The sequence below is a fragment of the Dermacentor andersoni genome, chromosome 10 (assembly GCF_023375885.2).
Source record: "Dermacentor andersoni chromosome 10, qqDerAnde1_hic_scaffold, whole genome shotgun sequence".
Classification (NCBI taxonomy): Eukaryota; Metazoa; Arthropoda; class Arachnida; order Ixodida; family Ixodidae; genus Dermacentor; species Dermacentor andersoni.
Genome location: NC_092823.1, coordinates 111,705,661 through 111,731,342, shown reverse-complemented (window position 1 = coordinate 111,731,342; position 25,682 = coordinate 111,705,661). Strand labels below are relative to the sequence as shown.

The 25,682-nt window shown below is 47.6% G+C and overlaps 1 protein-coding gene across 1 annotated transcript in view; it reads left to right on the top strand.

Moving 5' to 3' along the window:
- Positions 1-24,266, top strand: part of LOC126543634 (endothelin-converting enzyme homolog) — a 40,411-nt gene extending 16,145 nt beyond the window's left edge. The window contains exons 5-7 of the mRNA XM_055077803.2: positions 4,005-4,311; positions 15,181-15,336; positions 23,316-24,266. Coding sequence (XP_054933778.1) covers positions 4,005-4,311; positions 15,181-15,336; positions 23,316-23,612 — 760 coding nt within the window. The 3' untranslated portion in view covers positions 23,613-24,266. The remainder of the gene's footprint in view (positions 1-4,004; positions 4,312-15,180; positions 15,337-23,315) is intronic.
- Positions 24,267-25,682: the final 1,416 nt, after the last annotated feature.

Below are 25,682 nucleotides of genomic sequence, written 5' to 3'. Positions count from 1 at the left end.
TCACCAATGCACTTCGATGGCTCGATCACTTTGTTTTCTCTCTATTGAATCCTACAGCCCGGTTTTAATACTATCAGTGAACGGAATAGAATCATTGTAATGCCATGAACGAGAAGAGGGAACCGAGGGTCCCGATTTTTCTCAATTACAACCATATCAGTCCAACAGATAATGAAGCGAAGCGAAGCATAGGGAAAGTTATTTGATGCGTTAAATGAAGTGTAGAAATTAGAAGCTAAGAGAAACGAAAATACAAGAAAAACAATTTGCCGCCAATGGGAGCGGTATCCACAATCTACACATTACGGCAGTTTATTCCAAACATGGCAGGGGGAATTTCGGATTGAGTGAATTTTTAAACAGAAATTATAGGCTGTTGTTTCTGGCAGTTTATACACAAAAGAACCTTGCATCAAGGTTCGCTTTTGGATGCCCTTTCGAAAGTTTTTTTTTTTCCTGCATTCACTTTTATATATAGCGCAATGCATCTAAACAGCGTGCGTCGCCTGGTATCATTGTGTACAGATAACGATCAGTCATCCGTAATGGTAAATTCAATGTAGATCAGAAAATTATCTCATTTTCTGCAATGACAGAAACAAAAACGCATTGTCCCTTTCTTGTACAAGGAGACTTGCTCAGAGGAAAACAAGTTCCCTTGTCGGAACGATGGCTTGCATCCTTTTATTAGTCAACCACTGTTGATGACTTTATCTCTATTTTCATGCTAATATCCACCATATATGTAGCGACTAATAGATTGCAAGGTCAAACATTTTCGGCCAATATGATGACACAGTGTGTGATCGGCCATTTGATGTGCAATGTACTGGCGCGAAGCTACTACGATAACCTTGACAGAATGCTCTCTCAAGGAGGCTATAATCGACAGCGCATTTGCAATTAAATTAATTCACATTTTCCCGCTTACTTCTTTGCTTCTCTTCCTGAGGGTTTAGCTTTTATGTTCACTGCTATCGCTGAAATCTCAAAAGCGTTAGTTGGCAGTCAGAACTCTGCTGTGTCCGTTTTAGACTTCGCGCTTTTGCTTTGCCACAGCCAACGTGTTTAGTCAGCGCATTTAGAGACGAATATCTCGTAACCGATACCGGTCTAGAATGAACGATAATCCGGTAAGTTTTTAATGGAATATAACTGCACTCTGGAGTAGAGATTACGCACCTTGAACATATCAAAGACATGTTGTTGGCGGAATTGATTAATTGTGTAGTTAAAAGCTTGCCATGGCACAAGGAAGACATGAACAAGACTTACGGCAGTGCTGGTATTCAGTTAACAACTGATTTATTCCAGTAATCATTGATTAAACAGCTATTTGTCTGCATATTCACCGAAAACAACGCCACCAGGGGTCTTAACAACACACAAGGCTGTTTATCAAGCTTTTTACCAGGCACAGAGGCGCCGTTCGCGGTATTGACAAGCCTGTCAGCTTGAGGAAGGGTGAGAAAGGTTGTTTGATAGCGTTATAGTTTTCGTTCTAATAAACATTGGATCGGGGTTTGTTTTCAAGCGATAGATGTGTTTAGCTACTCCAGTTAGAATGGACGGCGAGCGGGGGCTGGCGATCCCGCACAATAAGTAAGCGCAAGGCGTAATACAAGTACGGAGGAGGAGAGGTGAGGAGGAAGAGGCATATGTGAGGACGTCACGTAGTGGGGCAGCGGCGTCGAAGCGTGGACAGGAACAGTGCGTGGCATGACAGCCCCGAAATCCCGTGACAACCACGCTCGTCAGCGAACCCGGGGTGACGTTATTACCGCCACGCCACCGCGTTCACCGGATGCAGCGCCATGCGCTTCGTCTGATACGCGCTCATAATCTCCTCGGACTCCAATACACTCCTACGTAAATGATGCCTCTCAAGCGCATTGTCACAGCTCATCAGGTAGCAGACAGCAACTTGTGGCAGAAGCAACCGAAGATGATGGCCAGAGTCAGCGGTAGCTTTCTTGTGTAACACTGCCTAACCTATCAACGTTGCCAACCGCGTCCTATCCTATCCACGTTGCTGCCTATCCATGTTGCCAACCGCAATGCCAAACAATGCCGAGATACTTTGTGCAATCAAAGGAGCCCAATCGAAACTTCCTGCACCTGCTGATATACCCATAAGCTTCCGTGACTCATATGTATGGTGTGGGAATATGCAGTAGGTTGCATAAGAAAGCTATCGTTGACTTTGACAATCACCTTCGATTGTCTCTGGCTCAATTTTATTAAAACCCTCGCTCAGGTTTTTTTATGCGCATGCGCTGACCATGAGCTGTTTTCCTGCTTCTTTCCGAAATGACTCATTTGTTCCTCGAGCTGCAGCTCTATTATCTGTTTTTTCCTTGCCTCTTTGCTGCGCTACTTCTATTTATTAACGGCCTTGACTACTACCCCCCTTCATTTACACATTTGCAGGATGCCTGCTGGAATTTAAAGCTTCGCTCAGGTGAATCCATCTCCATATATCACGCAGTTAAAGTTTCTCTGCTCATCGGCGCCTTGTCAACAAACCACACTTATAATCCAATTCTAGCCTGTCCAGCCAACAAACGTGGCTCAACGTCTTCAGGCTTTGACTTTCTGCCGAAATAAGTCTTCGTTTACCCCTGAATAGTTTCGTCATTAATCCACGCAGGGAACTGGGGCTCTGGCGTATGAGCCATTTGAAACCGCTGTATCCAGCATATAATCGAACAGTCCAAATTAACTCACGTTGTAGTGTACGGACAGTGATGGAAAAGAGCAACCTTCCAGTGGGACAAACAGGTTTGCCACTAGGCGAACCTGTTTTACTGTGGTATAAAGCCAGACTACTCTTCGTTCTCAACCAGTCAAAACGTGTATTACTTGCCTCCGCTAAACCGAGCTCCCAGCAGATTCATAAGGTAAGCTTGCACGGAGAATTGCCCTGTAGAGATTTTATGAAGGCACGCCTTGTGATGAAGGCTGGCGCTATGACATCAAGCCATCGAAATGAAAGTTACATAGATCCCAGGCGCGCGAGGATCGGTGCATTCGCGAAGCTTTGACGACCCAGCAAAGCAAAACGGCGTATTGCGACAGGATACGCGCTACAGATTTCAGTGATGAACTCGTCCCTCTTGACACCATGGTGGACGTTGCAGAGAGAGCGGAACTTTTATTCCGTGAATAAACTTACTGAACCAAGACGCTATGCGCTTGGCCTTGTGGGAACGCGACACAGCGGCAGAGTGCGATGGGAGGCACGCAGCGAATTTCAGCGATGAACACGTCCCGTGACTTCTATCTTTGCCGTCAGCTATATACAACGTGCGCATGCTCACTTTTTTACAAGTAACTCGTTCTTATGAGACGTACCTAGCAAGCCAAGCGTCTCATAGCGAAGGCTTTTAAGAAGGATATTCTTGAAGGTGTTTTATTCAATCTTTTCCGCCACGGGTCCATGGCCTAATGGTTAAAGTACGATGCTGGGGAAAGCAGGTTGCAAGCCAAGAATAGCAAGAAGGTTATATATATATATATATATATATATATATATATATATATATATATATATATATATATATATATATATATATATATATATATATATATATATATATATATATATATAGTTCCTCACCTACGGCAAGTTGCTTTCGTCCACTGTCATTGCCATTACTTCATGATTTCTGTAATTCAATATTCAATGAGTAAGTACAAATAATTTCCCCTATGTTGTTCTTGGCGTCCTTGTTGGTAGGCGTCTTCTATATATATATATATATATATATATATATATATACAGGGTCAAATATATATATATTTGACCCTGTCAAATTCGCTCCTAGGCCATACGAATTGCCACACAGACACACATATTACATACAAACCGCACAGGGGGCTCAAGAGTCACAGAAACGTAACGCGTTAAAAAAAATTTTGCGTGTATACTCGTTCGATTGTTGAAACACCTCGATATGTGTCGTGCCTAAACACTTACGAAAACGCGTACCGAAATTCTCCAGCGGCCTGGACATCGGCGAAGGAGCCAACAATGACTCCCTCTTCACTGACAGCGACGACCACGCGCACTCGTTCGTGTCCAAGTACTGGCTTGCGCGACGACACGACCAGCGGGTTCGCATGGTCAGCCCGCCAACCATGCAGGGTCAGCAGTCCATGCGTCATAGCTACATTGGCGACGTGGCTTATTTCCGACGCGTAGGCGTCGTCGTGGTGCCCGGCCTTTATCACAGGGAGCCGTACATGTACGGCTCGGACGTGCCTTCCTACTTCAACTACGGCACGGTGGGAGCCCTCCTGGCAAGCCAGGTACGTTGTGTGGCGGAAACTCGACTGACAGTCACACCTCACTACGCACACCAAACTACTCACCATCGAACTTTCGGTTTCAGGGGGGTTTTCTTGCTTTTTTTTTTTTGCTTTTTCAGTGGACAGGAAGTGAGCTAACCGGCCGTGGTAGCTTAGTGGCTATATGTGTTGGGCTGCTGAGCACGATGTCGCGGGATCGAATCCCGGCCACGGCTGCCGCATTCCGATGGGGGCGAAATGCGCAAACAGCCGTGTACTTATATTTAGATGGACGTTAAAGAACCCCAGTTAGTCCAAATTTTGGGAGTCCCTCACTACGGCGTGCCTCATAATCAGAAAGTGGTTTTGGCAAGTCAAACCCTATAATTTAATTTATTTTTAAGCAAGTAAACTACACATAATGTACCCTCTTTATTAGATCTTGTGTCCACCGCCATGGGCAACAGCTTTCATAATTTTGAAATATTCAACAACAAATTATAAGCTAAAGTAATTTGGTGTAACATACAGCTCGGTGCAGGCTACACCATATATCAAGCGCTTCGCAATATTGTTTGTTGCCCGTGGTTCTCGAGGAAATTTCTATTTTGTACGATATATACTTTATCGTTACCGACAATGAAAAACGAATTGAATTATGTAGAATTTATTCAACTGTGCATCTTTAAGGTTAGGAAAGGAAGACAGTGGGTAGCAAAGCCTTAGGGGCCGTCCCACCAAGGACGAGAGTTGCACACGGGCTGTGTGCATCTGTATGCAAGTGTGTTGTAGATTTCAAATGACACCAAATGACACCTTACAGTTCCTGACGGAACCTGTAAGGAAACCTGAATAAATAAAAAATCTAGGCAGAAATGGGAAGGCGAGGAACCGCCATGTGATTTTAGAAGCTGTATAGCAAAACAGACGCTTTCATCTAAGCTAAGTGGAGCGATAAACTGCATATATATATATATATATATATATATATATATATATATATATATATATATATACGTGCATGTGGCCGGTCAATCTGATCAGAGAGAGAGAAGAAACTTTATTAATGAATGGTACGGCAGTTTCGTTGTGGTGGCCTCAGGTGGCGGCTCGAAGTCCTTGGACTCTAGCGGCATCTTTGGCTTGCTCTGAACTTTTGAGAGCCGCCTCCCAGCGGCGCCGACGCCGATGGAGAAGGTCCCCGGCGCCCTCCCCTCCCCCCCCCCCCCTCCCCCAGCCGGGGCGGCGTCGGAAAGAAGCGAGCTCGAGGCTTCCCGTACTGTGGTAACGGCCGCGATTACGGACGCTTCGCGAACGGATGTGGTCCCATTACCGTGGTCCAGCCATTTTTTTTTCAGCAATCATAGCAGACCAGTTGAACACACGACCTGACTTTAGAAGATATTGTCACGTGGTGGTGACGTTGAAGAAAGAACACAGTAGCAATACTGTGAACAAGAAAACTAACTTTTATTGGGCGAACCTGTGCCCACAAAACAGGCTACACTTATAGCGCAATGATAGCGGCGAACACGCTCGGCGATCGTCGAAAATCTGCTCAGCGGGTCAAGCGCGTCGGCTTTTATAAAGCAGTCGTCGAATGTTCCAGACTAATCGTTTGGACCCGCGTGCTTTCCACAAAGTTCTACACCATTCGCGCTACGCGATGAAATCAGATAACACAAGGTTCGGCGACAACAGACAGCCGGGTAGAAGCATCGATAACTTTCCAGAAACGTCGGATACATGCAGGCGCGTCCCGCGCTGTGCGATTGCATTTGTTAAGCGGCGAAACGTGGTCGCCCGATAAAGATAAGTACACGTATCAATACCCCCCTCTTAAAAAGCATCGACCCGATGCTGCAAACAAACGAAGGTAATAAACAAAAGCACTCGTAGCAAAGAAAAGAACAAAATGACGAAGTTCGTCAGCGTCCGTAAAAGGGTTTAAGGCGCACCACGTGGACCACTTCAGATCGTGCGCGGCGCCGCTGTGAATGCGAAATGCCGTCTGGCACGACCTCATAGTCCAGAGCGTCAATACGTCGGATGACCTTGTAGGGTCCGAAATAGCGTCGGAGTAGTTTCTCACTGAGTCCTCGTCGGCGTATCGGGGTCCAAACCCAAACACGGTCGCCGGGCTGGTACTCAACAAAGCGTCGTCGGAGGTTGTAGTGTCGGCTGTCGGTCCTCTGTTGGTTCTTGATCCGTAGGCGGGCGAGCTGTCGGGCTTCTTCGGCTCGCTGGAGATAGCTAGCGACGTCAACATTCTCTTCGTCAGTGACGTGGGGCAGCATGGCGTCGAGCGTCGTCGTCGGGTTCCTGCCGTAAACCAGCTTAAACGGCGTGATCTGTGTTGTTTCTTGCACCGCCGTGTTGTAAGCGAATGTTACGTACGGCAGGACGGCATCCCAGGTCTTGTGTTCGACGTCGACGTACATCGCTAGCATGTCGGCGAGGGTCTTATTCAGCCGCTGCGTAAGACCATTCGTCTGCGGGTGGTAGGCCGTGGTTCTCCTGTGCCTTGTCTGACTGTATTTCAGAATGGCTTGGGTGAGCTCCGCTGTAAAGGCCGTTCCTCTGTCGGTGATGAGGACTTCTGGGGCGCCATGTCGAAGCAGGATGTTTTCGACAAAGAATTTCGCCACTTCGGCTGCGCTACCTTTCGGCAGTGCTTTTGTTTCAGCGAAGCGGGTGAGGTAGTCCGTCGCCACGACGATCCACTTATTTCCGGTTATTGACGTCGGAAAGGGTCCCAGCAAGTCCATCCCGATCTGCTGGAATGGTCGGCAAGGAGGCTCGATTGGCTGTAGTAATCCGGCTGGCCTTGTCGGCGGTGTCTTGCGTCGCTGACAGTCTCGGCATGTTCTGACATAACGGGCGACGTCGGCGGTCAGGCGCGGCCAATAATACTTTTCTTGTATCCTCGATAGTGTCCGGGAAAAACCGAGGTGTCCAGCGGTCGGATCGTCATGTAGGGCGTGCAATACTTCTGGACGAAGTCCTGACGGGACAACAAGAAGGTAGTTGGCGCGGACTGGTGAAAAGTTCTTCTTCACGAGGAGATTGTTTTGAAGCGTGAAGGAAGATAATCCGCGCTTAAATGCCCTGGGGACAACGTCGGTGTGCCCTTCCAAATATTCCACCAGGCCTTTTAGCTCCGGGTCTGCCCGTTGCTGTTCAGCGAAGTCTTCCGCGCTTATCATGCCAAGGAAGGCGTCATCTTCGTCATCTTGCGGCGGCGGGTCAATGGGGGCGCGTGATAGGCAATCGGCATCGGAGTGTTTTCGTCCTGACTTGTAGGTTACAGTGATGTCGTATTCTTGTAGTCTGAGGCTCCACCGTGCCAGTCGTCCTGAAGGATCCTTTATACTCGCTAGCCAACACAACGCGTGATGGTCACTGACGACTTTGAATGGCCTGCCATAAAGATAAGGGCGAAATTTAGCTGTAGCCCAAACGATGGCGAGGCATTCCTTTTCGGTTGCAGAATAGTTGCCTTCCGCTTTTGACAGCGACCGGCTAGCGTAAGCTATCACCTGTTCGACTCCGTTTCTCCTCTGGACTAGAACGGCACCGAGGCCTAGGCTACTGGCGTCAGTATGGATTTCTGTATCGGCGTACTCGTCGAAGTGCGCAAGTACCGGCGGCGACTGCATGCGTCGTTTGAGTTCTTCAAATGCGTCGGCCTGCGGCGTTTCCCACTTGAACTCAACATCACATTTAGTTAGACGTGTCAACGGCTCGGCGATGCGTGAAAAGTCCTTGACAAAGCGCCTGTAGTAGGCACACATGCCAAGGAATCTACGCACTGCCTTCTTGTCGGTGGGCTGCGGGAACTTTGCGATGGCAGCTGTTTTCTGGGGGTCGGGGCGTACTCCGGATTTACTGATGACGTGGCCTAGGAACAGAAGCTCGTCGTAAGCGAAGCGGCATTTTTCTGGCTTCAGAGTGAGCCCTGATGACTTGATGGCCTCTAGTACTGTGGCAAGCCGCCTAAGGTGATCGTCGAAATTTCCGGCGAATACAACGACGTCATCCAAGTAAACGAGACAGGTCTGCCATTTCAATCCCGCTAAAACCGTGTCCATCACGCGCTGGAACGTTGCAGGCGCCGAGCACAGTCCAAATGGCATAACCTTGAACTCGTAGAGGCCGTCTGGGGTGATGAAGGCGGTCTTTTCGCGATCTCTTTCGTCGACTTCTATTTGCCAATAGCCAGACTTGAGGTCCATCGAGGAGAAGTACTTAGCGTTGCAGAGCCGATCCAATGCGTCGTCTATCCGTGGAAGGGGGTATACGTCCTTCTTCGTGATTTTGTTTAGACGACGATAATCGACGCAGAAACGTAGGGTTCCGTCCTTTTTCTTCACCAGGACAACAGGGGATGCCCATGGGCTTTTCGACGGCTGGATGATGTCGTCGCGCAGCATTTCGTCGACTTGTTCTCTTATAGCTTCGCGTTCTCGCGGCGAAACTCGGTAAGGGCTTTGGCGGAGTGGTCGAGCGTACTCCTCGGTGATTATGCGATGCTTGGCGACTGGTGTTTGTCGAATCCTCGATGTCGTCGAAAAGCAGCTTTTGTATCGTCGGAGCAGACTTCTGAGCTGCTGTTGCTTAATCACTGGGAGACTTGGATTAATGTCGTAGTCTGGTTCGGGAACCATGGTCGTCGGGGTAGATGCGGCGGAATCCGAGAGGACAAACGCATTACTTGTTTCCAGAATTTCCTCGATGTACGCGATCGTCGTGCCCTTGTTGAGGTGCTTGAACTCCTGGCTGAAGTTTGTCAGCAACACTTCAGTTTTCCCTCCACGCAGTCGAGCGATCCCTCTTGCGACGCAAATTTCACGGTCTAGCAGTAGACGTTGGTCGCCTTCGATGACGCCTTCTACGTCAGCGGGTATTTCGGTGCCGACCGAAATAACAATGCTGGAGCGGGGCGGGATGCTCACTTGGTCTTCGAGCACATTCAAGGCGTGGTGACTACGAGGGCTCTCCGGCGGTATCGCATTATCTTCCGACAGCGTTATTGACTTCGACTTCAGGTTGATGATTGCGCCGTGTTGGTCCAGGAAGTCCATACCGAGAATGACGTCTCGTGAACACTGTTGGAGGATAACGAAGGTGACAGGGTAAGTCCGGTCGTGAATGGTAATTCTTGCCGTGCACATTCCTGTCGGCGTAATCAGGTGTCCTCCAGCGGTCCGAATTTGAGGGCCTTCCCATGCAGTCTTAACCTTCTTCATCTGGACGGCGATGTGTCCACTCATGACTGAGAAATCGGCGCCTGTGTCGATTAAGGCGGTGACTGCGTGGCCGTCTAGAAGCACGTCGAGGTCGGTGGTTCTTTGTCTTGCGTTGCAGTTGGGTCTTGGCGTCGGATCGCGGCTGTGTCGTGTTGAATTGAAGCTAGTACGTCGCGTCGTGAAGTCGTCTTTCGTCGGTGCAGTCTTGGCTTCCTGACTTCCTCGGGACGGTGGCGCGTCGTCATTATGTCGTCGAGATGGTTTCTTCGGCGCTTTCGTCGGCGGCGGAGGATCTTCGTCAGTTCGACGAACAGCAACCGCACCTCCATCGGTTGCTGCTTTTAGTTTTCCGGATATGGGCTCGCTGACCGGCCCCGGGCTGGGCCACTGTATGGTCGGCGCTGCGGCGACAGGTAGCGGCCTGGTGATGGCGAACGCGACGGTCGTCGAGAGCTCCATTGAGTAGCGGCGAGGTAGTCGGCGATGTCACGTGGGCGCTCTCCAAGCTGTGGACGCGGCGCGTTAACGGCGAAACCTCGCAGTCCCATCTCTCGGTATGGGCATCGTCGGTAGACGTGACCTGCCTCTCCGCAGTGGTAGCAGAGCGGGCGGTGGTCAGGAGCGCGCCAAACGTCAGTCTTCCTCGGGTAGCTGCGCTGGGCAACGGGTGGGCGTGCTGGCGGCGGCGGTGGTGGTCGACGGAATTGCGGCGTTACGGGGCCCTGGCGGGGTAGTGGAAAGGGACCCTGACGGCGGGCGACGGCGGCGTAGCTCATCGCTTGCGGCTGAGGCTGCGGTGGTTCTGGTTGCACCTCAGGAACTCCAAGCGATCGGTGCACCTCTTCTTTTACGATGTCGGCGATCGAAGCCACTTGAGGCTGCGACGAAGGCAAGACCTTGCGCAGTTCTTCGCGCACAATTGCCCTGATGGTCTCGCGCAGATCGTCCGTGGCCAGTGATTGAATTCCTGCGTAGGGGGTAGAGCTTGTACGGCGGTTGAATTGCCGGTTCCGCATTTCGAGTGTCTTCTCGATGTTCGTCGCCTCACGAAGAAACTCTTCGACGGTCTTCGGTGGGCTTCTTACCATCCCGGCGAGAAGTTCCTCCTTCACACCACGCATGAGTAGGCGAACTTTCTTTTCCTCGGCCATATCCGGGTCGGCGTGGCGGAACAGACGGGTCATTTCTTCCGTAAAGATGGCAACGTTCTCGTTTGGTAGCTGCACTCGGGCGTCCAGCATAGCTTCGGCCCTTTCCTTGCGCACGACACTTGTAAAGGTGCACAGGAAGCCGCTACGGAACAGGTCCCACGTAGTCAAGGTCGACTCCCTGTTCTCAAACCACGTTCTGGCGGCGTCTTCTAAGGCGAAGTAGACATGCCGCAGCTTGTCGTCGGAGTCCCAGTTGTTGAATGTCGCGATTCGCTCGTAGGTCTCCAGCCAAGATTCCGGGTCTTCAGTCGCTGCTCCATGGAAGGTCGGTGGGTCCCGGGGTTGTTGTAGGATAACGGGGGACGCTGGGGCAGCCATTGAGGTTGTCTTGACCACGATCTTCTTTGTCGCCTCAGGTAGAAGTCCGTGCTCTGGGGGCAGGCCTTGCAGTCTGCGGCTAGCACGCTGGTCTTGGGCGGTGTCGGTTTTGTCCTCGGGCTTCGGGCTTGGATCGCGGCTTTGCGGGGGCGTTCGGTACATGAACGCACAAGCACCTCCACCAGATGTCACGTGGTGGTGACGTTGAAGAAAGAACACAGTAGCAATACTGTGAACAAGAAAACTAACTTTTATTGGGCGAACCTGTGCCCACAAAACAGGCTACACTTATAGCGCAATGATAGCGGCGAACACGCTCGGCGATCGTCGAAAATCTGCTCAGCGGGTCAAGCGCGTCGGCTTTTATAAAGCAGTCGTCGAATGTTCCAGACTAATCGTTTGGACCCGCGTGCTTTCCACAAAGTTCTACACCATTCGCGCTACGCGATGAAATCAGATAACACAAGGTTCGGCGACAACAGACAGCCGGGTAGAAGCATCGATAACTTTCCAGAAACGTCGGATACATGCAGGCGCGTCCCGCGCTGTGCGATTGCATTTGTTAAGCGGCGAAACGGGGTCGCCCGATAAAGATAAGTACACGTATCAATATTGAGTTACTATAATTTTGTTGGATTTTGTGAGGATACCGGCAATTGTCCTTAAGTTTCAGACTGGAACGAGTCCCTCGGCTAATATAGAAAATTGAAAATCAATCGGAAAAAGAACCAAACCACAAGAAACGTCACAAAGAAGGATACCAAACCAAAAAGAACAAACAATAACGTGTGATGCGCATATTAACGAACATGCAACGGTTCAGATTTAAAATGCAGTGCTGCAATTACACACATTCGGATCTAACTGAATACATTGAAATAGCATAAAGCAAAATAACAAGGAATGTAAACTTGCTCAGCAAATTGATGCCAGGATAATTTGAGGCAATAAGACAAGCCATCCCACAGTTTTAAGCAGCAAATGAAGATGTCAGTTTTTAAGTCTTCTAACGGGATTCTAGGCAGTACAAAAGTTGAGGTGACAAGTAAACCTAGTGGTAGTTTTATTGTGAAGAAACTTATCAAAATTAATTTGTGAGAAGGCTACTAAGGTACTTAGAAGAGCCGTTTGATATATGTTTCTCGATAACACTGTTCAACATCGCAAGTTACATGTTCAGGTTATTCAATTCCAGGTGGAACATGTTCGCACTTCTACTTGCACTTTCACTAGATCAGACAGCAGCCAGCAGAAAGTCGTCAATTGAGGCACACACACAGTTGCTTATGTTTCAGCTCGGCAAGACCACGGCGAGCACCTAGTGGTCCCAACTAAGAGATAGCATCGGTCACTGAGTATGTGATAGAGGTTGGATACGAACCGCAAGCAAGACGAACTTCCCTAAGAATGGTAATCGCCACAAAAATGCGCTTTTGTCGATAGAATCGAGCTCAGCGTGAGTGATTCAAACGAAGTACTGTAATATTAAAATGGCCAAAAAGTCGCGTAATACTGAAAGCGTCGACACGCAACTCTAAGGCTTCGGTAGACTTTGAATGTTTCTGCATCCTTGAAAGTCCACTCCAGCGAAGTTTTGGGCCGCGTAGAAAGTCTAGCTTTCAAAAGTGTAGATAAAAACCGGCCTACATGCAGCAATATTAAGCTTGAAATACGAGTGGACGTTTAGCAAAAGGCACGAGAAAGTAAATGTAGAAGAAACTCAAAAACAATTGCAGCAGAAACCATATGATGACGAACGTCGACGTCAGTGCGATTAGCGACGAAGCAATTTAGCGAAACGCCGTATTGCCACCGCAGAAACGCGTCATGTAGAGCACCCGTGCAGCCGGGCTCCCCTCTGGCGCTTAACTATGGACACGCTGCGTCATCCAGCTGCGCTGCCAGGATGTCCGCGCATGGCGCTCGTGTGAATGTAACATTCAGAGAAGTTTGCCTGATAATATATGACAGGAATTTGATTTTCCCTCTTTCCCCAGCGGATAAATTTTAAATAATTTATTTCCTATTAAAATGTGGTGCATAGCTATTCGAACATTGTTGCAAAAGTTAGCGATAAAGAGGTTCATTGAAGAGTAGCAGATGCCCAGTGACTCGTACCCAGACACCCAAGTTGGAATCCAAAAAGTCACAGGCTACATGCAACACATGCCACATGCAACATACATGCACGCTACATGCAACACAATCACAGCGTAAGCTGGAGGAGCTCCATTTTCGGCACTACGCCACTACAGGGCCTTCGCGGCGAAGCCTCTTCGCGTCGTTTTCACAAGATGTGAATGAACTGTCCGCCGGGCGCCCGCGACAAGCTGCGGCTTGTCCTGCTCTCTGCACAGCGGTCTGTTTAGCCCGATGTCGCCTTGGTTGCAGCCGCGTGCGTAGCTCTGCGATTCGCTTCTTCAGCAGCGCTTCGCACCTTGTCAGGAGGTGGCATAACGTGTACCGAAGAATAAACACAGGTATCCAGACTACACGGCGCACATATCTCAGCTCTTGACCCTTGGCACGGTACCTTGCTGTTGATGACGATGATAATGATGCTTTATTGGCATTCCCTTCGAAACAGGGTGGTAACAAATAGCCACCTAGCCTGCTTGAGTTAATCAGGTCCAGATACGCACAGCATGCCACTGCTGTATACAACTGCTACATGTCGGGACACCTGGTGGAATATAATAGAACTGCAATGCAAAGTTTGGAACTATCGGCGCTACGCGGCGCGTATGTCACATCGTAAAATGGTCACGCTGTCGCGCTGTAAAACGGTCATTGAAAAGTGGTGTATCCCCAGCGGCACGTACTCAGTTGTCCAAGTTGGCCTCAAGCAGATTCATTGGACAATGGCAGGTACCTAGTCGCCGAATTTGGCGTCAGGTTTATTGAATTGCGGCACAGACTAATTCGCACATAAGCAGTGTTCCAAGTTGTCATCAAAGCGGTTCTTTGAAACGCGACATATACCCAATGCCTCATGCAGTTGTTCTGACGGTTGGTTTCGAACCCTTTTCCATCAGCACAGCATTCCCGATGCGCTGCCTATTAGACCATATACCACCCACTCCCAGTAAACAGTTGGTTAAGTGACCAGCGGCACATATGCAATGTCAAATTCTTCTTGACCCAAGTTGGCCCGATGATTGGTTTGGACCCAAGTTCCCTCATCACAGTGGCGCGATGCTCTAACCACTAGACCATAGGCCACCCAGTGACCCAAGTGGCGGGAAACCGGTCAGAGACATCGCCAGGCAGACAGCCCCTGGAAAGTGCGGGAAGTGCCCTGGGAATGCTAGCACCTGCTATGTACCGAGTGTACGACGTAGGAGCTATCAAAGTTTGCTTCCCGCAGACTTCTGTGATCTGTCGCAGCTATCATTACGTTTACGTGCCATAAAAAATTCGTGAAAAAATTCATTTACGCTCACCAATGATACACAACCCCTTAACGTTGTCACGCGTAAAGGTGAGTACGCTAGACATGAGATAAACGGAGCACCTTTTATACACCCTGTAAGGTCGTTGAAATGTTTTAAAACAAATGATGAAGCTGTTCGTTCAGTGTTATGCGATTTGTCAACAATAAATGGCTGCCTATAATTGCGCCATAATTTTAAGGCTTTTTTTCTGTATTATATATGTGAGTTTCCACGCTCTTTACTGCACATTCCTGTTTAAAGAAAGTTACAATAAGTAGCTACGTTGGCTTTCTGAAACTAGTGCAATAGTAGAAAAGTAGCGCCTCTATCCTTCCACGGCTGCGTGGTTAAGTATTCCTTCTTGCATAAGCGCGGCTCAAGCCTTATCCACATAACTCATACGTCATCCTAGCGTGAAAAAAAAATTATTTGCTTCGGGAAGCACACGAAGCCGCTGATACCCGCAATTAGAGAGGCGTTTGCCGGCTCCCGGGAATAATGATGGCGTTAAGTGTCTTCCAGTCAGTTTGAGAGTTCATGCGTTTGGGCTCTTACTGCAGTTCGCCGTGCTTTCTTGGCTCTCTTCTTGATACTGCATGCGGCTGCAGTGGCCGGCGCCGAGTACCCTTCCAGTTTCGTTCACTAGGATTTTAATCAAACACCCAATTTTACCTACAGGTGGCAATTATAATGCACCCAGATTTTGCTGGGTTCAGGCAAGGCGTGTCCTGGTGGGCCAGGGACACCCACGACAGGTACTCCCTCCGCATCCGATGCCTCGTCGACCTTCACTACCGGCTCGGCTTCAAGGATCAAGTTGCTGAATCTCCGCAGGTACGGTGCGAACCTAGTGTACGCAAAACGACCATTTTTACCGTGCCACCGCTGCCGCCGCAAAGCACGCTGGTAGTTATAGTGGTCAGTGGGCAGGGTTGCCAGATTTGGCTACTTTGCGCCAAATTGGCTACTTTTTGAGGCTGTTGGCGGGGAAAAAAATGCCTTGGCTACTTGGCTACTTTTTTGGCTATTTTAGAAATAGCTTGACTATTGTAAAAATTGGATACAAACTTGTGCAGCTCATATTATGCAGCAACATTAGCAAATATTTAGGCCAACGCGCGATGACGACACTTCAAATCTTTTCAAGCTGATCCATCATCATCGTCAATCTGACTCAGGCGCTTTCATTTCATGCAAAAGATTTCGCACTGGTGACGTCACAGCGTGTTCCGTCTTTGCATTGACGTTCCGCGTCAGGCCTTCCGCACATTGGGCTTCGATTTTTGGAGTTCTGGCAGCCCGCTGGCCGTCAGACGGCAGCCAGCTAGTGCCGGTCCTGATGGGGAAGTCAACGTGAGGTGGGATCCTAAGACAACCCGAAGCTGCCCGAAGTTTGCAAAATCGAACACATGGAACAGCTGGCCGCGGGATAAACGTAAACATGCTACCAGCATGTATACATTGTATAACAAAGTATTCAAACAAAGTATTCATGGATTCGCACCAACTAGCCCGCCAACGCATTGTACCAGCATGTCAGCGGCCGGTCTGGCAGGCGCGCTCTCGGCATAGTCGGTCCATTTATGTGTTCCCTGCTTGAAAATATACTGCTGCATTCGGGAATACGATCACTTTTGCGAGATTTCGCGTGACTGGGCATCTCATTTTGCAAAGCGGAACAAAAGACCTGCGACGCATCCGATGCCAAGACGCAAAATCGCACGTAAATAATCGCGAAAGCGATCGCTCGAGGATACCTCGAGCTTTGACATTCTTCGAGAAATGTGTGCCAAGATTAACTCAAACATTTACACCTGATCTGGAGCTGTGATTCTGATTTGTGATAATATTCTAGTCATATTACATGCTGATCAAAGCACTCTTAGCTGTAGACATTTATACATGCTTCAGATTTTTTGTATGTTCCTACATTTACTAAAAGCAGCTTTAAGTGTTGGCTGTGATAATGTCTTCAGAGTTGCATAATAAATGAAAATGCAACGTTTTTCCATAACGTGGCTACTTTTTTGGCTACATTTCAGTATGTGGCCAGAGTTGGCTACTTTTCTGGCTACTTTCTGAGATTTTTTGGCTACTTTTCACATTTTGGACCTGGCAACCCTGTCAGTGGGCTCTGTGGCGACCGTGGCTGAAAGAACGTCGTTTCATACTTCGTATTTCATCTTTTTACTTGGAAGACAAACAGCCTTTATAATTGCGGAGAACAGATGAGAGCGGTCGCACCTTTGAAAAGGCATTACATTAGGGGCAACGTCAATTGAAAGTTACCTTCGCAAAATAATAAACTCGCGGAGACACTGATACCGCATTTTCTTTCAGCTGAGGTATACGGCGGGTACTTATAGGTGGCGCCATCTTTCAGTGTATTGGCAAAACAGGATTCCCATTTCATTTAGCTCAACAAGCAATAGATGGCTCCACGGCTTTGTTGTCACAAAAAAATTTACAGTGGCTTAGTTGTCCAGAATAAAACTTCTTTTTTCTTTTTGCCTGGTGTCGCCTAAAATCCACGGCGGAAGGAACTAAACTAGCAGAGAGATTACACCATGCAGCCAGCCTTGACTAGCCAAATCTACGCAAAGGCACTCACTTCGCTTTTTCCCTCGAAAAGTTGGCCCTACAGCTGACCGCCGAGATCGGAAAATTGGCGAGAATGTTTAGCTTCCGATAGATTTTTATCGATGCGCACTTGCTCGGGACCGGTACAATAAAACATAAAATTGAAGTAAAATAACGACAAATTTCCTCCTTGTGAGCATGGTATAGGCATGAAACTTCAAAATTTAGGTAGTGCTGCAGGCATGGTTGCTCACGGAGACCGACTTCACAGGTCATGCAGTGGTCGTTTGCACTCTTCTAAATCTCCTATGAATGCGAACGAAGCAGCCATTTCTTTGCAATGCCCCATTCGTGTTAGCAATAAAAAAAACTTTTCATAAGTTGCGATATAATAACGGATACTCGCTAATGTTATCATAGTACCTGGAAATTATTTTATGTGAATTGTGAAAAGGTTCACCATTCAACATTCGATAAAGTTCCCTGCCCATCGAACACTGAAGCAGCTAACTGAGGTCTGACAGACGTCTTGAACAGCTAATTCAGAATTCTAGTAGCTGTCTTAATAAAACATTTTATAGCCTTGAATGGCTAGAGGTACTTCAGTGAGCCCTGCTAAAGTTAAGCTGAAAGTTGGCAACGGACATCTCGAGAAGAACTGAACACTTTTAGTAGGCATTCACAAATTTTTGGTTGGGGTATCCACAGTTCTAAATCATTAATAAATAAAACACGGAAATAATAAAAAGTTTATGTTGTCGGATTGTGCTGCACGGGTAGTTGTTCGAGATGTGAGCCATCCTTTATTTACGAAGTGCCGGTTAACCGGAAATATTGTAGCATAGCCTGGTTGGTTAACAAGCACTTCTTGCTTAGACCAGTCATTGAATGCCGCCTGTAATAATTACTTTTTAAATAAACAAAAGATATGTTTTGTATACGAGTGTCATGCTAATGTGCATGTTTGCCCGAAACAAGCATGTCACCTCTGCATGAAATGCATCATTGCGGCCAAAATGTTGCCCTGCTGGGTCTCCTGAGAGCTGAAGTAGTTTCTAGCCGGGAAAACTTTTCTCCGTGATGCTGCGGTTCCGCCACAAATTACATCATGGTTGCAATTACAGGTGGAAAGTAAGCATGACACCAGCATACAATTAAATTGTGGGGTTTTACGTGCCAAAACCACTTTCTGATTATGAGGCACGCCGTAGTGGAGGACTCCGGAAATTTCGACCACCTGGGGTTCTTTAACGTGCACCTAAATCTAAGTACACGGGTGTTTTCGCATTTCGCCCCCATCGAAATGCGGCCGCCGTGGCCGGGATTCGATCCCGCGACCTCGTGCTCAGCAGCCTAACACCATAGCCACTGAGCAACCACGGCGGGTGACACCAGCATACAAAACAAAATGCAGTGTTACAATGAATTCCTAAAGAAATAGATGCTTCACGCCTGGAAAAAGTGTCGGCGTCACACTATCCACCAATACAAACATCTTTTTTTTCTGATTTCCATGCATTACTTAAATGTGAATTGGAACCTATTTTGTGGGGGCCCCTCGTAAAATATCTACCTATACTTGCGTAGCATGACGCAGAAATAATGGCCAGTTCTTCGGCATACCACCCATTAGTGAGTTCCATAGCATACAACATGCTACCTGAACTGAAAAATAAATCAGAATGTGCTGTTATAAATATTTTCGCTCAAGCTATACAAATGAGCTCGTGATGCTCTGTAGTGCACAAAGCACGAATGCAGGCTAAAACGCATCAAGACTACTTCACACCACGTGACATAGTCAAACTTTATTGCGTAATAAATTGAAAAATATGTGGAACGTGTAATTAAGAAGAGCGAAAAATAAAAGCAAAGGTGGCTGCACATGGATCTTGAAGACGATGGCTCTCGCCGCCATAGCAGGCCAGGCTGCCCGGGAAGTTTCCCTGCACCGAGTCCTCTCGGGGGTGCAATCTTCCTACGTGTAATTATCGCATATTTGTCTATCACTAATACTACTTCGCCTTTACAGCGAGATTGCAGCCTCTCTATCTCTCTCTTTTCTGTGAGTCCAAGTATAAGCGCTGCTGCACATGACTGCTGTTGATTCTGATTTCGAGTGATACCGGCTTGGCCTCATTTCGGTTACTGAGTGAATTATACAGTGTTCCCCAACTATCATGCTCTAATACTTAAAATAAGAGCACATGCGTTACTCGAAGAAAACCAAGTGCATGTTTTTTTCCGGTACAGTGGAGTAGCCGGTAGTAATTATTTCGTTACTGAAATTGAATTCGGTAAAAGCAAATAATTATCTAACACGAGAAGTACTGTCCTAATTATCAAAATGTGAATGAGGCATTTGTAGGCACCCCAAAATGCCATCTAACTGTGGTGTTTTCAGCGACGTACTAATTGCGTACAGTTTCTACCGACTGGCAAACAAACCTCACGAAGTACGAAAAATACCACCTACGGGCGCTCCCACCCGCATAAAAAAACAACGCCTTCAAATAAGCTGATTCAAAACAACTGCATTGCCTGTCGCAAACCCGAAGAGACAGCGCATCACCTTGATAATGGTACGGAAGGAGCACCAACAGCAGGTTTCGTGGTTTCGTAGCTATTCCTTCCTCTCATTTCTACGTCACAATTATTATCCGTCTCACAAGGCCGATTGATCATATTGACAACAAAAGGCCCTTGATAACGTGGCCGAAGCGCCACTCTGACCACGCCTGAAATGCGAAAAACAATCTAATAGGCATAGAATGTTTCAAAATATCGGCTTTGCTCGCACCGCATCGAAAGACTGCGCGCGAAGCTATATTTCGCGCCAGAAACTTGCTTCAGACCAAAGCCAAATTAAAGTGACCGTTTTATTTTCCATGAAAGTGTATACGTGCTGCAAAAACAGGTTCGTGTCAAAAAGTAAAAGCGAAATAAACAGACCGGGAAGCAACCAACGTGTAGAGAAAAGGCAAATCCGATGCGTTCAAGAAAGTAAATATACCACTTCTAAATGAGCCGAATTGTCAATCAGGATGTCTACACCAAAACAAAACAAAAATCAGAATTCAGTGTGCCCTTATTATCTATGAATTCGTAAGCTCCGTTGAGCACCAGCCTAGAGGACGTGTTCGAATAGGTCTCCTTTTGCAGCTACGCAGTACTGTGTCCGTTTGATCACTTCTTCAATGGCTTTCTTGATGACCGACGCCGGATTTCTACAGCATAAATCCCTTATCCTTGCCTTGAACTAATCTGACGTCCGTCTTGATCATGTTAGCATGATGTTTCACATAACCCAAAAGAAAGAAATCGAGTGGAGATAGGTCAGGTGACCTAGTCGGCCAATTTACAGGCACGTGTCTTCCTATCTATTGCGCATGAAAAGTCGCATCCAGCCAGTTTCGTGCTCTGCTGCTGCTGAGTGCGGGTGCCCCATCTTGCTGATACCACTGAAGTGAAAAACGTGACAGCAAGACTTCGCTGAGAAACTCATCCACCACTCCTTCGAGGATTTCGTTCACGTATGGATGGCAACAACTTTATTTTAAATCCGGCAAAGTAATACTGCCCAGTCAGTGTGTGATCGAAGAACATGGGACCAATTATAGCACCAGCGTAAATTCCGAACCACACATTGAGTGACCACTTGTGCCGGTTGCGCTTTACCGAGTGTGGATTTGAGTCCCTCCAATAGTGTGCATTATGCAAACTTAACCAGGGCGTTTATGCGAAAATTGCCTTCATCTGTGCACATGATCTTGCTCAGAGAGTCCTGAGATTCATCGGTTTTTGTGAGGATCCTATTCGAGAAGTTTAGACAATTCTACAGGTCCCTATCTTTTAAGCATCGGTGCTGGTTAAGGTGGTACGGGTGAAAGGCCGCCATTTAGAATCCTCCAAACGGACGACTTGGAAATGACACCTGGGTTGCCACGTCGCGCACGCTAGCATGAGGCTTTGAGGCCATAAAGGCTAGAACATCCATGCGTAGGCTAGGACTGAAAAATTGAGTGTTTCGTCGCTGTTTCTGGAAGCTGCCGGTTTCTCTCATGTTTTCATTATTTCTGATCATAGTCGATGCGTTTGGTCTACCGCCACACTTCGCCTGGTGACTGATATAGATATATTTGCGGCCATACTATTATTGCCATTTGCAGATCCCAAAGCAAGGATCATGTTTACATTCTGCTCATTAGAGAAAGACATGGAAACAGCGACGAAACCAAACCACCTTTACACCTATGTACTGACGTTGTCAATTCGCTCTTGTGTTGGTAGGTTTTGTGGCAAAAACGAACTCATCCGGGCACTTTACTTACGCTAACAGAATAGCTATATCTCAGCTTGTTTCCAATACGAAACGCGATGTGTTACTTCGGCCGGGGCGCGGCAGTTTAGGCACTAGCTCGAGCAGGATGTTTTTTTTTTTCCTTTATTTCGTTCTGGATAACTCAAAGAGAGCCTGTTCGAGGACGCTGCTTTATGATCCTGGGGAATGCTCAGTCACGTGGTATTCTCCATATTTGGAGGGGTTTATTTATCAGTGGCAAAAAAGTTTGTTAGCACTTTCATAACTACTATAGTACGTCTCGGGTTAGATAATTACTTACAATTACCAAATTAACTTTCAACAACGAAAAAATTACTGGCAGCTACTGCACTGTACTGTACACAACATGAACTAGGTTTTCTTCGAGTAACGCATTGTTCTTTTGAATCTTGGTGCATATAACTAATTGGGACACCCTGTAAATAGTTGTGACCTTTGCATGCAACTAAAGATGTTTCCAACCCTAATAAATGTTGTAAATTATTAGAAGTGTTTTTTCAGAGTTGCTAGCGCTGCTTATTGTAAAGAGAAGCAATACTGAGACACACAGCATTCACGTGCATTTCACACGCCATCGATAAATGACTCTGCCGAAGGGGTCACTGAAATCTATAGGTATATGTATATATTCTAAAAGAGAGGTGTATTATACACCTTATTTAATTTCTCTTTTGCTGGTTTACGCTTCTTTATGGCGAAAGGTGGGCATTCTTCAGATTTGTGCTAGTAAAGGTAACCCCCTCCCCCTTCTTTTGCATACAAAAGCCACCTTGGGTTGGGACCCCACGTCCCCGAAAAAGATCCTGGGTACGTGCTTGTATAGCAGCACATATTGAAGACGACCATTTGATCCACGGGACCAGCTTCAGCATCATGACCTCATGGCACGTGCACTTCCTGTGAAATGACACCAAGACTGTTTCGTAGAAAAGCTCTTATATTAAAGGGGCCCTGAACCACTTCTCGGGCTTGGTGAAATAATGTAGTCCGGGGGTTAGCACACGCTGCTGTGATCATCTCAGTCAATTTTTACTGCCGTATACGCAGTGCGTGGAGCTCGCAAGCGGATCGCGAAGTCCCCTTTCTCTCAAACACTCTCTTTTCAACAGAAGGCCCAGTCTCCACTCTCTTCTAGACGCACTGTTTTGTCATCGGACGCACTATTTCGTCATTCCCTTAGACGGCTGCTATTGGCCGATAGCTGACATCAAGCTGCGGTCGGCTACATCGCGTAGATACCGCCGCCGCCGCTGGGTGCCGCCACGAGTCCACTGGCTAAGCGCACCGCGGCTAGCTGAGGACAATCGCGTTCGGCTTATGTTCAGCGCGTCGTAGGCACCAAAGGCGAAAGTCGTGGCGTCTACGTTACCATCCAAAATGACATTTGAACTGCGCGCCGCGGTGACATAATTGTGGGCACGCCCCAGTGCGCCGTAGCCCACAGTGCAAGTCATTGAAGAAGGAACGGGAGCACAGCGGAGGCCGTGTTTCATTCCGAATGACTCCGCTTCTGCTTAACCTATTGAAGTACCTTTTGCGGCAATGTATTTTGGAAATAGCCTATTTTCACTTCAAATGCCTTTGCTCCACTTCGATAAAAAGTGGTTCAGGGCTCCTTTAAGTTGTTTAGGACACTCTGGCGTATTGCGGCATTTTTTCTAGGATGTTGAGGTCCAGCACTTACATTCACCTTTAACGTAGAGCAAGGAAATTTGAAATGTTATGTCAGTGGGTACTGTTCTAAAATGTTTATAGCAAATCATAGCAATCATTGTATGCACGTTCTGAACAGGAAGTACTGGTGAAAATTTATGCTTTGGGGCGTCCTTCCGTAGCGCATCTTTTATAACAAAAAGATAATGATATATTAATACACAAGAACGCAACGCAGGAGCAGCAGGCGACCATGTACACCATCGTCCAGGGCCTGCGGCTTGCCTTCGACGCCATGGCCGCAGACTTTCGAAACCACGCCCCAAACTACGGCGTCTTCAGCGCTCACTGGCCGGAGGCGACGCGCATCTTCTTCATGCGCTACTGCCTGCTCTGGTGCAGCGCATCCCGGCGGCCCCATCCGCTGACACCGCGCGAGATGTGCTTGCTGCCAGTTCACAACATGCCAGAGTTCAGTGACGCCTTCGGGTGCTCCGACAGCGCGCGCTACGTCAAGGGACGCTGCCGAATGTAGACTTGCAGTGTGAAGTTCCCGACGATCATTGCGGCGGCGTTCACCCTACGTATATACCGGATCCGTTAGTTTTGCTTACCCTGGGGATACCTTGAGAAGTGAGGCCTTATCTACTGAATTTTCTTGTTTGCTCGACGAAATCTATGTGCTCTTCTTATTGATCGTATCGTGCTACTACTATCAGTGCATTTTTTCTCATGCGGCTTGTTTCTCACTCCATGTGGTCATGCATATTTCGCTATTGTCCGCCTGTGACTGGTCAAAGCGCCTGTATTTATTGTGCTAGCTGCTACCTGTGCATGAGCTGTGCACGGCGCCCCGAAGCCATTCCAATGCTTTCGTACAGAATTGAGTCGATGCTTATGGTTAAGATGAACTGGAAGAAAACTGAAACCGTGTGTGCTGCGACCATGCAGCGAAGGCACACGAAAGGAGTACGAAGCAAGGTACAAGTATCAGTTAGTTTGGAGGCCCTACTAAACGGGTTTACAGTGTATAACGTAACAGTTGGCGTTATAGAACGAACGCTGGTTTCAAGTGATGTGACTATGCCATAGCCTGGTGATTTTCTATTTTTTACTTTGCATTTTTGGTGCTTTCATTAGACAGTCCTATACAAGTGTTACTTCTGCAGTTAAAATCTGTTGGAAGTCAGCCCTGTCTGTGTCCTTTCTCGTCACGTTTAGCCTTGCGCTGTGAGCGTATTTAGGAGCACGAAGCAGGGCGTGTCCGTGAGGTACATTTATAAGCGGGCCCTAAAGAGAACACTCATTTCATCCGAAGTATAGTTAGCTAACCTTGTAAAATAGCAAAAGAATAAGGCGCTGTGACCGTGAGAGGACACTTCGCGACGCAAAGTGTTTAACCGGTGGCAACGCCACCTTCACTTTTCCTCAACAGCTTGCCGGGCCGTCATAAATTTAGGCGCCGTCTGCTCAAGTTAAGGTATATGTTAGTCGCAAATATGGACCGTATTGTATTCTAAAAGAGGCAAATACTATATTTAGCTAGTTTCAATAACCATCTTTAGAGTCGCCATGACCCAAATACGAAAAGAAGTACTTTCAGATCGGTGGCGTTAAACTGACGTTTGCGCGCTGGGGTTTCGGCGGAAAATTTCAAAAGAATGCACCGGTGACCTTTATTTTTCTCTTCCAATAACCTATTACCGCTAAGTTAACCAAATTAGTTTTGAAAGAATTGTCGGTCCGTAAAGTGATTTAGTGTTTTCATTTAGTGTTCCCGGAACGGATCTAGAATGGATCGCCTTTTATAAGGCACAGCCTGTTGCGTCAGGTTATACAGGCGTGTCGACGGAGTGTCGCGTCGACTACAATTTTCGCAAAAATATCAAACAAAGCACAGTAATAGGCACACGTTCGCAAAATGAACGGTTCCTGCCATTGAGATAACCACGCGATTCTAGCTGCGTATTTCTGCCCAGCAACCTATTTGTGTTGAAACAACTGTCGTCTGCCTCAAATCGCGACAGGTATTGTTCGCGCCTGCAGGCAAGTTTTTCGGTGGGAACTCCAGCGCCATCTAGGAGTGGCCTAGCAGATCCCGCTGGTTTCAAAATAAACATCGACACGTTCTCGCTGGAAACGGGTCGCGCATCTGATGCGATCGCTAAATTCACGTGGGACTCTCGGCCATCGTCATCGGTTGATTCAGTAGAAAGCTGTAGACGAACCCCTGCCGGTTTTGTGAGAATAATGAGTCGATTAGAGGATTGCCAGTCAGCCGACCGGAATACTAACGCTTTCGAGCGTAGTTCTTATATGTGGCCTGAACACTGCAGTGATATCACCCGCAAAGACGCGTGAAACTGTCTACTGCTGTTTCCATTGTTCCGCTCGAAAAAAAGAAACAGAAAACATCTTGCCCCGGTACTCAAATTAGGGGTCAGCGTGTTCACACGCCGAACTCCCATTAATTTGCATTCCCAGTCAGTTGTAAATAACGAGAGCTATCAAGGAAAAAAGCAGCAGCAGATATCAGCGGCTCCTCCAGCTCTATAATGTCTGCAATCGAAGCAGGACGCCACCGATTTCCCATGAAGGAACTTTT